The sequence below is a fragment of the Beta vulgaris genome, chromosome 9 (genome assembly GCF_026745355.1).
Source record: "Beta vulgaris subsp. vulgaris cultivar EL10 chromosome 9, EL10.2, whole genome shotgun sequence".
Classification (NCBI taxonomy): domain Eukaryota; kingdom Viridiplantae; phylum Streptophyta; class Magnoliopsida; order Caryophyllales; family Amaranthaceae; genus Beta; species Beta vulgaris.
In genome coordinates, this window is record NC_079210.1 from 2,982,010 (window position 1) to 2,996,849 (window position 14,840).

Sequence of the window (14,840 nt, forward strand, 5' to 3'; positions counted from 1 at the left end):
TGAGCATAAATACATAAATGTAAAACTTTAATTGAGCAAAAAATAGTCTTAGGTTTACAACGCACTTGGTACACCCGAGTATATATGAATGCACTCACCTACAAGAATAGAGGATGGGGGAGTTCGTAGAATGGTGATCTTTTCAAATATATTCGTCTTGATTTTCAAGATAAAAATGTGTATTGTGAAAATTTGAGTACCCATAGCAAATGATACCGAACTACCAATCAAAAATAATCAACAAAAATACAAAATGAATATATAGTTATAGGAAATCAAGATCGAGCACAAAACTAAAGCCATGCATTTCATTGAAACAATAAACTGATCATAGTGCTACAACAAATCTCTCATAAGTTACTCATAGCAAACTTCCAATGTCTAACAAATCAACAAAACAAACACATAATCACTCATTAAAACTATGAAAATTTAAACCTGACATATTTTTTAGATACTAGTAATAAAGTATAGCATTTGATTTGATTAATAAACTAGCTAGCTAGCAATTAATTAAGGTTTAGAATAAGTAGTTGCAGGCTTGAGCTTCTTCTCATTAGCAAGTTTGAAGAGCTTGGCTTGCGCCGCGGCGATCCTATCGGAGGTAAGGGACGCAAGGAAGGCATCCTTAACTTGCTTGGTGGACAAAGAGAATTCCTTGGTGGCCATAGAGTTAAGGAAAGAGGCAGTGCCTTCCCGGTAAAGGGAACCATACCCATCATTTCTAGGGTTGTTAAGCATTTCTTCAAGACTAGTAGCTGAGTTTAGTCCTGGCAATGTTGTTACACCAAATATTCCGCCTACGGTTGCCCACCATCCTAACACCCCAAATATCAACCCTGGGTGACTTCCCCAGTAACTGCATCCACATATCAATGTAACACACAACAAGCTAAGCGTCAATTATGTAATTAAAGATATCAACGGACAATGTTCAACACTTGGACACTAGAAATTATTTAAATATCCGGTCCCACATTTTGTATACCATTTGTGGTGCCACTTATTTTTATTGGTTGATTATGACATGTTTTGAAATTAAATTTGATGGATCATAATGATATTACTAATCAATATAGTATGAAGTGGCGTAATAGTAATATGCATTCAAAAAGTGTGACAGAAGATTTTATATAAAAAGGCATAATTAGAAACAAATAAAGAGAGAAATTGTAAATTTTAGTAAATTAGATACTTTATACCCCATATGAATATTTGTATGGCCTTGACATATATCAATATCACAACTTTTCTTACCAGTAATATCCAATAAAATATATAACATACTTTCTCCATTTTGAAATAAATGAAGCACTTTTATCTTTTATGTGAGAATTTTTTGCGTTTCATTTATTTTAGAACAGAGTACCAGTAGCTAAAATTAAATATATATAGGGGGAGGTGGGAGACTTACGTGCATGGGAAAGGGGGTGTTGTAGGATCAAAAGGCGTAGGAGTACGAGGAACAAGAGGAGGAGATGGAACAAGAGGAATGAAAGGAGGTGAAGGCACCAAAGGTACACTTGGTGGAGTAACTATAGGAGTAGGAGTCAATGGAGTTGGAGGATAATACCCGCCGCCACCACCGCTCGAAGGCGGTGGTGAAAGGCATGGGCAACCACCACTACTACCACCACCACCACCAATAGGAGGGTTTTTGGGTGTATGTTTAGGTGAACCATGATGCCCTCCCCCGCCTCCTCGACTAGGAGGGGTGGGGGTGGGCGAAGGATAGTAGTGTCCACTACCACCACTAGGTGTAGGAGGGGTATGCGTAGGATCAGGTGAAGGGTAGTAGCCTCCACTGCCACCACTTGGTGTAGGAGGAGACCCACAGTTGCTTTGACTACCGGAGGATCCATGGTGTGTGGGTGTGTGAGAAGGACTGCTATGAGCACCTGCATTAATATTGTTAACCATGTAAGTATTATACAAAATATTAGAATGCAGCATTATATATTTTCTCATAGTAATCATGCAAGAAAATTTGATAATACACAAACAACTTTATATACAAAATCAAAAGATCAACACAAGTAGTAACAGTAGTCCTAAAAAGTTTAGAATGCAGCTCAATGATTTATGAACCAGACCCTACATAGTAATACAAAAACGTAGTACAATCAAAGCAACTCATATCAATTAACCTAGTAAAAGTTGAGGATCCATTCGTTATTTTTTTTTCCTCAGTTCAGTTTTTCTTAAAACTAAAAACCAAAAACAGAAAACCATAAAATAGTGGTTTTCACTTTTTAGTTCTCAGTTTTCAAAATCATCATGTTCCCAATAAATTTGATTAATTTTTTATTCATTATAGGACATTATATCATAACTTTGAAAATCAAAAAACCAAAAAAAGAAACCACACTAATACCGAACGGGCTCTGAACTTTCGAATTTCTTTTCTTGCTGCATGTGAAGGGATTTGTACTTCGTATTAGAAGGAAAATAGAAAAATTTATAATACTTGCAGTCCAATTTAGTTGTCACAATACTAATTTTAATTATAATAGTACATTAGTACTAATACGAACAGAGTAAAATAAAAACAATCAGATACAATAATCAAATAAATAAATAAGAGACTAGACAGCTAGCTTTGATAAAAAGCAAGCTAAATTTTTTAAAAGACATATTTAAGATCATATTTTATTCCATGAACTGCATGGATTAATTATCCATCTCTATCAAACATAAAATAATGTAACATCAACAACACCACCTCAAAAAATATGTAACATCAACAGATAGAATTAATAGTTACTAATTAATATAAATATATATATAAAGAAGTGATTACCTGAAGAAGGGTTTGGAACATGTGGGTCATGAGAATAGTAGTTCTTTTGAGTCCCAAAGTTGGTGGAAGTAGTAGAAACAACTGGAAGGACTAAGTTATTAGTGGAAAGCATTAGCAAAACCATCCATAAAAACAGACTTCTACTACTATTTTTAGTAAAAGAGGCAAAAGCCCCTTTGTTCCTCCCCATTATTTTTTCTGTTTTATTCAACCCAAAAACACAAGAGAAAAAGAAAGGGTTTGATAATTTTGTGAGTTATAGAAGATGGAATGAAAGAAATGAGTTTCTCAAGATTATAAAGGAAAAGTAGTGAGCTAGGCTAGGGTTATGGTAAATAAATACAAGCAGGTAGAGTAGTATGTATGGTTAGTTGATATGTTGCAGGTTGCATTTATATTTATCATTTATTGATCTCGTTTACTACCCTCGTTCATCTTCGCATGCATATTTGTCTACCTTCATGTATATCTTTTCTTTTTTTTCAGTCATGATAACCTCATTTCTTAGATGGGTAAAAGAGTCCATCCATAGTTGACAAATTATGATGAAATGTAAATTATGTCTTGTGTATTATTGATGATGTTGTGCATATACATGATATGTTTTGATGATGAAAATTAATATAATATGTTATAGTATGAAAGTATGTAACAGTTGCAACAGATGCATGAAGAAAGGAATTAATAAATGAAGACTTTGAAGAAAAGAAGAATCAAGATTGAAGTCAAGTTTATATGTTCCTTAGAATAGTTACTTTGGATTTTATTGTAATATGCTCAAACTTGGTGATATGCTATGTGCTAAATATAGAAATATAAAATTAGTATAATTATTATATTCTTAGAGTTAAGAAAATAAATAATTGTATTAAAATTATATATCTATATAGAAAGGAAATTAGTTTTCGAAATAAGAAATAAAAAGAATTTAGGAAAACGTGTTTTTAGAAAAAGATTTATAAAACCGTGTTTATAAAAGAATTTGATAAAAACGAGTTTTTGAAAAAGATTTTAATATAAATTGTGTTTTGATAAAAACGTGTTTTTAAATAAAAGATTTTTATAAAATAGAATTTTACTAAAACGTGTTTTCAGATTTTCTAAAAAGATTTGGAAAATATTTTTTAGATAAAAACAGATTTTGAATTGAAAAGAAAATCTAATATGGAAAACTTATCTTTTTAAGTTTAAAGATAAAGATAGAAAAAGATATAGATAAAAACAGATTTTGAATTGAAAAGAAAATCTAATATGGAAAACTTATCTTTTTAAGTTTAAAGATAAAGATAGAAAAAGATAAAGTTTGTTTTTCTAAAAGGAGAGTTTTATCCCTTAAATCAAGGATTAAAAGATAAAGATATTTTTGAAGGATTTTCATCCAAACCAAGTCCTATAAAAGGGATTCATAATTCACTTTTAGATCTCACGTTTTCAGAGACAAAAACCGAAAATATTAAGAGCTGAAAATTAAACTGTTTCCTCCGGCACTGAGCATAGCACTGAGCGAGTCAGATTTAAGTTACTATTTCACAATTGTAATTGTCCTCTATTTGCTTGACTAAGAAGCACATCATTGAGGATCGTTCTTTTCTTGTAACTTTTACATTATAGAGAGTGTCAACACTTAGAGTTAAGTGTTGGGAGTCATTACTAGGGTTAGTAGTGAGGGGAATCGTATTGTATCAAGAGTTTGATATTTTAGGATTCAAAGAAATAAAAGAGTTTTTGTTTCTTGTGGACGTAGATCTCAGAGGTGAGATTGAACCACGTTATATCTTGTGTCAAATCTAATATCTTTTAAGTTTATTATTCGCAAAAACTCAAATCAGCGATTTACGAGTGTTCGACTCAGTGCCAGGCACTGAGCCACAAAAGGATTTTTGCGAAAAACGATTAGATTTCACCACTCAATTCAACCCCCCCTTCTTGAGTGTCACCTTGTGTTCCAACAGATGAGAAACATTATATTTATAGTACAAGGACAATGCCTAATTATGTGCCAAAGATTATTAGTAGATGGTATTGGAGGCAGGTGTGCATTGTCAAGGAAAAGCTGAAGGAGTATGTATTACACTCAGGCCCTAGTTCAGCAAATGTCTCATTACTCTATTACCGAGGTTTACAAGAAACTCTCTGGTGATTATAAGAAGATCCAATGGAGTACTGTTGTCTGGGTCAGACTGGGAGTGCCAAAATATCAATTTCGTAGTTGGCTGGCTATCCAAGGAAGATTACAGACTAGAGCTAAACTTCATAGCTGGGGGGTGAGTGATAATGACAAATGCCTGGTTTGTGAATCTCATGTGGAGGATCATAGGCACCTGTTTTTTAATTGTGAATTCAGTAGGACATGCCTTAATACAATCAAGCAATGGTGTGGCATTAATACTCGAAGTCGACATACAACAATTATTCCATTGGCTGGCTAGCAGGAGGAGAGGCACAAAGATCAGAAGGATGGTGCAAGCTGCTGCACTAGAAGCTGTCATTTACTTTATTTGGCAAGCTAGAAATTTGGCTTTTTGGGAAGGAAAAGTCAGCGATATAGATTACACTGTAACGAGAATACAAGGAAATGTGAAATATAGATCGATGTCTTAGTGTTATTCCTAAGAAGATCAGTCATAGAGATAGATGCTGGTTGGAATCTTTGTAATTAGTTTGTTGGTGGTCCTTGGTTTAGCTAGGTTATTCAAGGAAAATTAGGGTGTAAATTATTTCGTTTTTGATAATCACAACTCACAACTTACCTATCCGAAAAAAAAGGACAAAGCCTAAACCAAGTTGAAAGATAGATTCTAATCTAAGTAGATAACTAAATCCTAATCATAAACAAATTAAGTTGTTGAGACTCCTAGATATGATATATTCCTAACACCCCCCAAGTTGGGGGCATGGAAAGGATCAAGAATGTCTAACAAGGACAAAGCCATAGAACGATACTCGGCCTCAAAGAAAGAGCGAGAAACCGTTTGTTGTTTCTTGGTTTTCCAGAAAACAGGAGTATGACCTAAGAAGATAATCCAACCACTCAATGAGCGTCTAGTAATGGGACAAGCAACCCAATTAAAATTACACCATCCTTGTAGAGATAGATTACTATCAGCTCAAAGTGAGATACCCTGATCCGAGGTGCCCTTCAAATATCGAACAGTTCACAAAGCAGCCTCCCAATGTTCTTGGCGAGGAGCCTGCATAAACTGAGAGAGAATATGAACTGGATAAGCAAGATCAGGATGGGTAACTGCCAAATAAATTAAGCGACCAACAAGGCGTCAGTATATATATGTCGCGGCATCATGAAGAAGATCGCCTGTAGCTTGAGCCAGATGATGGTTTTGTTCGATGGGAAAACTGCTAGGCTTGGCGCCTAATAATCCAACTTCAGAGATAATGTCAAGAGTGTATTTGCGTTGACAAAGAAAGAGGCCCCTGGCACTCCTGGCCACTTCTATGCCTAAGAAACATTTGAGGGAACCCAGATCTTTCATTTTGAAGCAAGAGCTCAAGTATGTTTTGAAAGTGTGTAATGCAGCGGAATCATTCCCAGAAATGATCAAATCATCAACATATACTAGGACATTGATTTGCACATTTTTGTGAGTATATGTGAGTAAAGAGTAGTCAGAATAAGATGGAAGGAAACCATAGTCCTTGAGAGTTGTGGCAAGTTTGGCAAACCAACAGTGGGGAGCCTGTTTGAGGCCATATAAAGATTTCTGTAGCCGACAGACAAGATTGGAGTTAGTGCCTGAAAAACCTGGAGGAAGTTTCATATAAACTTCTTCTAAATCGCCATGCAAAAAGGCATTATGAACATCCATCTAGTAACCTCCCAATTTTTGAAAGCAGCAATAGCAATAAAGGCTCGAACAGTGGTCATTTTAGCAACAGGAGTAAATGTCTCATTATAGTCAATACACGCTTCCTGATGATTACCAAAAACCACGAGGCGAGATTTTGAAACGTTCGACCTCACCATTATGATCACCGTCGCCTGCCATGGGGATGTCGCAAAGAAAACATCGTGCTTTTATGTGAAAAAAAAATTGTTTAGTTTTAGGTTTGCTCTGATACCATGACAAATTATGGTGAAGTGTAAATTATGTCTTGTGTATTATTGATGAGAAACATTGTATTTATAGTACAAGGACAAAGCCTAAACCAAGCAGAAAGATAAATACTAATCTAAGTAGATAAGTAAATCCTAATCATAAACAAATTAGGTTGTTGAGAGTCTTACATATGATATATTCCTAACATTTTTTTTCCTAATTAAGAATACCTCTTACTCGATGAAGAAAATCCCACAATGCTTATATCCATGCTAGAAATATAGAGAAGGGTCCATAATGTTATTGATTTATTCATATTCGAGTGAATCCCACAATGTTATTGATTTATTCATATTCGAGTGAATCAAAATACTTTTTTCATGTACTGCAACTCGTTTATATATGTTATTTAATTTTTATGTATTACCTTCATTTTATGAAATTCTACCTATATGTGGCTAAAGTTATAAAACTTTGATGTATTTCTTAATCAATAATTATCTATTAATTATCATGTGCATCGTATTTGATACATTCAAATGTGAAATTTTGAATTAATTTTTTGTATTATATTTTTGACTATTACATAATTAAAGATAATCAAGGTTAAATGCATTTCTCTTATTTGAGGTTAAATGCATTTTTCTTATGTAAAGTTACACACATTCATCATTTGAGGCAGTATTTTAAATTTTGGTGGAGAGTGGCGGATTTGTAATGTTGAAATATTAACTAATACTCCCTCCGTTTCATTTTAATCTACATACTTTGATATATTACACTACTCACAAATTTCATTTTGACCATCATTTGTGATTTATACGTGGATGAAAATATAGTCATGTGAGATCTTGTTAGATTCATCATAACATGTATTTTATTAATATGTACTTTTTATAATTTTTACAAATACAAAACTAAAGATATATTTTCTCCAAGTTTTGCATTGACATGCATGAAAAATATAAGTGTGTAGATTAAAATGAAACCGTGAGAGTACAAAACAACAATGCATCTTCTTATGACAAGTCTCACACACAAATGATGATGGTGCAACATAATCATGATCATATTAATCAACTAAATCTCATTATGTCTGCATTATTAATAATACTCCCTCTGTCCCAAAATATAGTTCCCCATTTTAATTTGAGAGTCAAATTATAAAAACTTTAACCAAATATTCTTACTAATGTATACAAAAAAACATATTCATGAAAGGTCTTGTTAGAGCACCATTACTCATGAGTGAAAATTAAGAATCATACAATGATTGAGAAAAAAGTGCTATTAATCACAATTGAAAAAAAGACCATGAGGTGAATGAGAGTGATTGGGGAAAAAAAATGGGTTGGGGTGAGTGAAATGATGATCAGGCGTGGGAGTGGGACCCACTGCCTGATCTAACTAAAGTCAATTTTTTTTGGCTTGGGGAAAGCCAAAAAAAATAGACTTCAGTCAGATTTCTGACGCGTGCGTCAGAATTTGACAAGACAGGTGAGAGAAGTAATACAATTATAAATATTAAAAATGCAATATCTTAAAACATAGAAAACAAAAAAAAAATAAAAAAATACCAATGGCTCTATTTTTCATAGATCTACAATTAGAGACCCATTTTGTAATATTTTGGATAAATTTTTTTTTTAGCTATTTACTAATTTTCTATAATTTTGCTTATTTTATATGAAATATGTTCCACTTTTACACTTTTTTTAAAAAAATAAACAATATTTTTGTACGTTTAATTTAGTTAATGCTAAAAACGCTAATTATGTATTTATAAATTAATTTTTTTTATCAATTAGTAATGAATATTTAAGAATTTTTTCCTTGAATAATGCAAAAGTGGGTTTTAATTCCTAAAATATGCCCAAAAAAAAAAAAAATTCCCTGCGTACTGTCCACGTAGGCGGCACGCGAGAAACTTATTTTTTTGTTCGTTTTTGCCCACAGAAACCGCTACTCGGAGTAGCGGTTTATAAAAGTAGCGGTTTATAAATATAAACCGCTACTTTGAGTAGCGGTTTACATGGGCAAAATATTGCAAGCACAAATCAAACTCTGCTACTTAAGTAATGAACCACTACTTGAAGTAGCGGTTTATACAACACACACAAAAAGAATTTTTTTTTTTTTTTTTGTAAACCGCTACTTCAAGTAGCGGTTTTGCTTAAGTTGATAAAAAAAAAAAATTATCGCGTGCTGTCCTACGTGGACGGTACGCAGGGAATTTTTTTTTTGGGCATATTTTGGGAATTAAATAAACCAACTTTTGCATTATGTAAGGAAAAATGGGGTGATGAGAGAGAAAAAATAGTTGGGTGGGGTAAAAAAGTAGTTGAGTGGGTAAAAGTATTTGGGATGATTGAAAAATAATTCATGGTTAAGGAGATGAGTGGGAAAAGATTGTGGAATGTTATTTTTTAGAGAGATAAAGTTAGAAAGAGAGTGGGATGATTGAGTTTGTCACTCATGAGTAATGGTGCTCTTAGATTCATCTCATTGTATAAATTCGTAATATAAACTTTTTATGTTTTTTTACTAATAAGAAATAAAACATATCATAGGTCAACGGTACGTCTTGGAGACTGTGCAAAATGAAATGAGAATTATATTTTGAGATGGAAGGAGTAACTAAATCAAAAATGCATTTGAGTTCTCCTAGCTCACAGTGCACCATCAAATAATGATGTGCCATATATGTCACATAATAATTTGAATCAAACGAATGATAGAGATATGATACTATATAGACAGAATTTTGATTCACAATTCCTTTGCTGAGAGATGATTTGAAGTATTATGGGACACTTCACACATTTGGATTATTAGTTACTACTACTAAGTACTACTATACATGTTAAGGGGGATAAAAAACGTATACTGCGTACTTGTACTGCTGGTGTTGCTGCATATGCATTGACTCATTATAGAAGATGGGTACAGCTTTCATGTTGCCTCTTCTTCGGACTTTCGTCAAATTCTTTAATGATACAGACTGTGTTTGCAGTATGATTTCCAAATCTCATCAGTAGACACTAGACAGTATGGTATATATTTTTCTTTATTTTGTAAAATGTTGCGATTTCCCTCAGTTAATTGATTGATTTTATACTACAAATCTACAATCTATACTTATAATTGAAGTGCATTGTTAATATATGTGACCTCAAAGGCTCAAATTGTCAAACATGACAACATATCTACTATTCCCATACAGCATTGCTCTTCTTGTCAAACTAAAATGATGATATATGTACGATGTAATGAGGGGAGAAAATCATATCCATCTTGATCATTTACCTCATTGTCTGTCCGTTTTCACCATCTATCATAATTCCCTAATCAAGTACGCCCTCCGTCTTTTATTAGTTTTTCCACTATGACTTATAAGTTATAACACTATTTCTTTTTATTACCTTTCGGCTTTGATCGTCATTTGTACTTTATATGTAGGTAAGGAAAAATATAATTATGTGGGATATCGTTTGGTTCGTCTCAATATGTTGTTTTGGAAGATCAAATTCTTATAATTTTTACAAATATACAATTAAAGATATTGAGTTTTACATCGATAAATGTGAAAAGTTACGGGTAAATTAATAGGATGGAGGGAGTATTATCTAACATACCAGTTCCATCAGTTGACTAGATTTTGTATCTATCGCCACTTTAAATTAGACTATTAATCACACAAATAAAACTGAATGTAAAGGTTGTTTTAACAAATCCAAAACAAAGAAACAATATGTTAACTTGTCTACAAGCAATAGGAGGATAAAAATCTTATTATTAGGTTTTTGAGAAAAAGAGTACAAAATTCTGTATAAGGAGGTGTAAAACTGAACACGCACACTAGTTGATTGTAGACTATGAAATAGCTATACAATTCAAAATTAAGATGAGTTTATGTAACTAAGAGCTAAACTAATTACAAAATTAAAGATGACAAACTATGATAACTATGATAGTTGAAACTCTTAGATTGAGCATTACCACTAATATGAACAGATCAGAATATAACTCACATACCAGTTACTCAATTATAGTTTAGGTGAGATTGTCATTCCTTCATAACTCAATAATAAAGCATAGATGCGAAGCAAAACTAAATCCTTAGTCATACCTCAATACCTAAAGCTCACTTTTGTGATAAAAAAAAGCATAACAAACATGTATATCTCCTATTTTTATAGCTTGCAGACACAGTTAATAGAAGCATTAAGAACCAATGTCAAACAATTTCCAATTAGTCCTAATTCTCACCTTATTTTAATAGGAGAATTCAAGTCAATGACAAGATTATATAAATTAAGACCCAACTTTTATTGATTAACTCAATTGATAAAATTACAATCAAGCAACAAATAAATCCTAATATATATCAACTCAAACTTTCATTGATAATATAAAGTTACGGCTAAAAGAGGATGCAAAATTGACTACAAAAACAATCTTATCAAACCCTAGGCACATAATTCAATAACACGAAACTTACAACAAATTCATACGATCAATTCGTACTAGGACTAAACTCAATCTTAGATAAAAGACTATTCAATAATCATAGCAATAAAAAAATAAATTTAATTGACAAAAGTAATTAAACTCAATAAAGAGAAGCCAAATAATAAAACCTGATTAGCAATGCCTGAATGGCAAAGTCTTGATTGAAGACACAATCTTGAATCTCCAAAATGCAATAGAAAACAAACTAGGGCTAATATGGAATATCTAGATAGAGCAAACCTAAAGAACCAATTATGTCTATTTCAATAATGAAAACATATCCTAACCGAGTTAAAAACCTTTAATATAAATATGTATCTCCAAATACTAGTAGGAAAGTAAATTACAAGATAAGAAAAATCAAATTAATTACTAATTGAGCGGGATTAACTAATCCGCGCACACGTAGCAGGCTTCAACAAAACAGTGCGAACTTAAAGCCCATATCTTCTAGAATATAACTTTTCTTGGACCGTGCAATAACCTATCATTGGAAAGATTTTATTCAAGTTTAGTTTCTAATGTTGCCCGAATCATTCAATTACAATTATCGTACCAAGAGTTATGTACCAAAGAGTAGAATGACTCAATTTTCACATTTCTTTTATTAGATTTCGAATTCGTTCTGGCTGCAATTCACACTCAAAGATATGCATAAGGATCCTTATCAATGTAGCGTCCTTCCAATTGCTCCTAAATACTCAAACTTGTCCAATAATACTCCAAATATGTTCTTAACACCTTATATTCCACAAAGAACATCACAAACACACAAAAGATATAATATTTCACAACTAAAATAATTATATGTAATTATAAGTGACAATGCACATATAAATGCTTCTAAAATAAAACCCGAATGCACCTAAAAACTATATCAAAATATGATACATTATGGTGAAGTGAGAGAATATAAGCGAGTTTGAAAATTAAACCAAGCGTATTGACATATCTATAATGTTTATAATATTATTTGATAATCTTGTGTTAGCACAAATTATTAGAATAAGCAATCTAATTTTGACATAAAATTAGACAAACTCAATCTCTACATTATCCTAGAGTCTAAACAAGCCATTTCATTTTCATTCTAACCCAACACTATTCCTAGACATCGCGCACCAACCTACTCGTCTTTTTTCTCCTCCTTCCTTTATTATCCTATGATTCTCGAAATACAATAAATATATAATTTTAAACAAATTGGCAGTCTTACCAAATGGATTAAACTAGTCACTAAATTGAATAAAAAATATGATTATAAAATGCATTAAAATGATCACTAAATATATTAAACTGGTCACTAAATAAATTAAACTAGTCACTCTTGTTGGGTATACATACCAAGTCCCACATCAGAGAGATAAGGAGGATTTACCTAGTTTATAAGAGTTCATCACCTATAATTCTATATTAGTATGAGGCCTTTTGGGAAGGAGCCCAAAAACAAATTATGCAGGCTAGGCCCAAAGCAAATAATATCATACTAATGGTGGAGCATTAGGTGGACTCGCGGGCCCAACAAATGGTATTAGAACCGACGGTTCGGCTGGAAGAACGCGCATACGAAGCTGGACCCATGGTTGGCTTGTTGGAGCACGTAGGTGCAGAGCAGTGTAGCTCTAGGGTGTGGGTGCAAGAATTATGGTCGTATTCTATATGGTTATCGAAGATGGGTGACTCAGTTAATGTATGAACATGCGATTGTAGAACAAGAATATGTTAGAGTAGGGTACAACTTGGAAGCATGGAGCGGAAACATGTTGGTTGCAGACATAGCTTAGAGGCATGGTGCTTGAAATCTAAGGAGATGTGGAGGATCTAAGTTCGACCTCGCAATGAGGAGATGTGGAGGCTCTTAGCGTGACCTCGCAATGAGAAATCTGTGCTTAGCTTGGTGCTTTGTGTCGAAAGTCTTCCTGATATTGTGGTGGCCAGGAGGCGTGTTCCCGGACCCATGGTTAGCTTGTTGGAGCACGTAGGTGCAGAGCAGTGTAGCTCTAGGGTGTGGGTGCAAGAATTATGGTCGTATTCTATATGGTTGTCGAAGATGGGTGACTCAGTTAATGTATGAACATGCGATTGTAGAACAAGAATATGTTAGAGTAGGGTACAACTTGGAAGCATGGAGCGGAAACATGTTGATTGCAGACATAGCTTAGAGGCATGGTGCTTGAAATCTAAGGAGATGTGGAGGATCTAAGTTCGACCTCGCAATGAGGAGATGTGGAGGCTCTTAGCGTGACCTCGCAATGAGAAATCTGTGCTTAGCTTGGTGCTTTGTGTCGAAAGTCTTCCTGATATTGTGGTGGCCAGGAGGCGTGTTCCGCGGGTTGGCGATGGTACACGATGTGAGATGAATTATTGCTGGAGGGGAGGCTTGTGGTCTTTGGTCTGAGGGGTGGATCGTTGGGTATATATATCGAGTCCCACATAAGAGAGATAAGGAGGAGTTACCTAGTCTATAAGACTTCATCACCTACATTAGTTATAGGCCTTTTGGGAAGGATCCCAAAAATAAATCCGTACAGGCTAGACCCAAAGCGGACAATTCACTAGTGGAAAAATAAGGAAGGGCTGCGCTAAAAAAGGCCCTTAGGGCTGCGCTTTTTGACAGCAGCCCTTTCAAGCGCAGCCCTTCACTTTTTAAGTAGGCTGCGCTTTTTAGGTAAAAGCGCAGCCCTTCCTACCAAAAAAAAAAATTTTTTTTTTTTGACATTTTTTTACTCATATATTAATCTCACATTTTCTGAATTTTAACATTTGCATTAAACCTTAAAGGTAAACCATCCAAATCCAAAAGAGAAATAGGGAATATGGTCAGGAAAATTAAAGCTAAAACAGAAAATCAAAAAATGTTATCACATAATTGGAGAACGAAAATGAAAAAACAAAGGAACAAAAACTAAAACTAAAATACAGAAGAACGAAAATGAAAAAAAAGGAACAAAAACTAAAACTAAATTACAAAAGAACGAAAATGAAAAAAAAGGAACAAAAACTAAAATATCACAATGGCAGGAATGAAAAACCCCTTCATTGGTGGTGAACTCGGCGAGTACAAACCCCTTCATTCTTCTGTTAATGCTAAACTTGAGGCTATTTGTGAGAGTTTGGCTAAACAAGGGAATGAAAAACAACAGGGGGAGTCTGGAAAGTCGAAGAAAACCCAGGGTGTTACTGTTACCTCATCGTCTTCTTCATCATCTTGTTCTTCTTCTCTTGTTACGGCTGCCTCGTCTTCGAACGATGATCAGCCGCAGCAGCAGCAGATGTCTGATGTTGTTAAAGCCGAATGCGCCTCCGATAGCGAGGTGGGATCCGGTGGATCTTTGACGTTGTCGGATTTGACGTTTGGTGACGCTGATGATATTTTTGCGCTTTTGCACATAATAATCTCTCACTTCCACTTTCCAACTCACAATTTAGAAAAAGTTAAAATGGTCATCACATCATATTCCCAAACGACATGA

The 14,840-nt window shown here is 33.8% G+C and overlaps 2 protein-coding genes across 2 annotated transcripts; one reads left to right on the plus strand and one right to left on the minus strand.

Annotated features, from left to right (window-relative positions):
• Positions 1-283: 283 nt before the first annotated feature.
• LOC104884964 (protodermal factor 1) lies at positions 284-3,100 on the minus strand. Its single transcript, XM_010669670.4, has 3 exons — positions 2,801-3,100; positions 1,415-1,898; positions 284-859 (listed from the first exon to the last, which is right to left on the minus strand). The coding sequence occupies exons 1-3, from the start codon at positions 2,988-2,990 to the stop codon at positions 514-516; spliced, it is 1,020 nt and encodes a 339-aa protein (XP_010667972.2). The 5' UTR covers positions 2,991-3,100; the 3' UTR covers positions 284-513.
• An 11,281-nt stretch (positions 3,101-14,381) lies between these two features.
• LOC104884965 (ethylene-responsive transcription factor RAP2-4) lies at positions 14,382-14,840 on the plus strand. Its single transcript, XM_010669672.1, has one exon. The coding sequence runs from the start codon at positions 14,382-14,384 to the stop codon at positions 14,838-14,840; it is 459 nt and encodes a 152-aa protein (XP_010667974.1).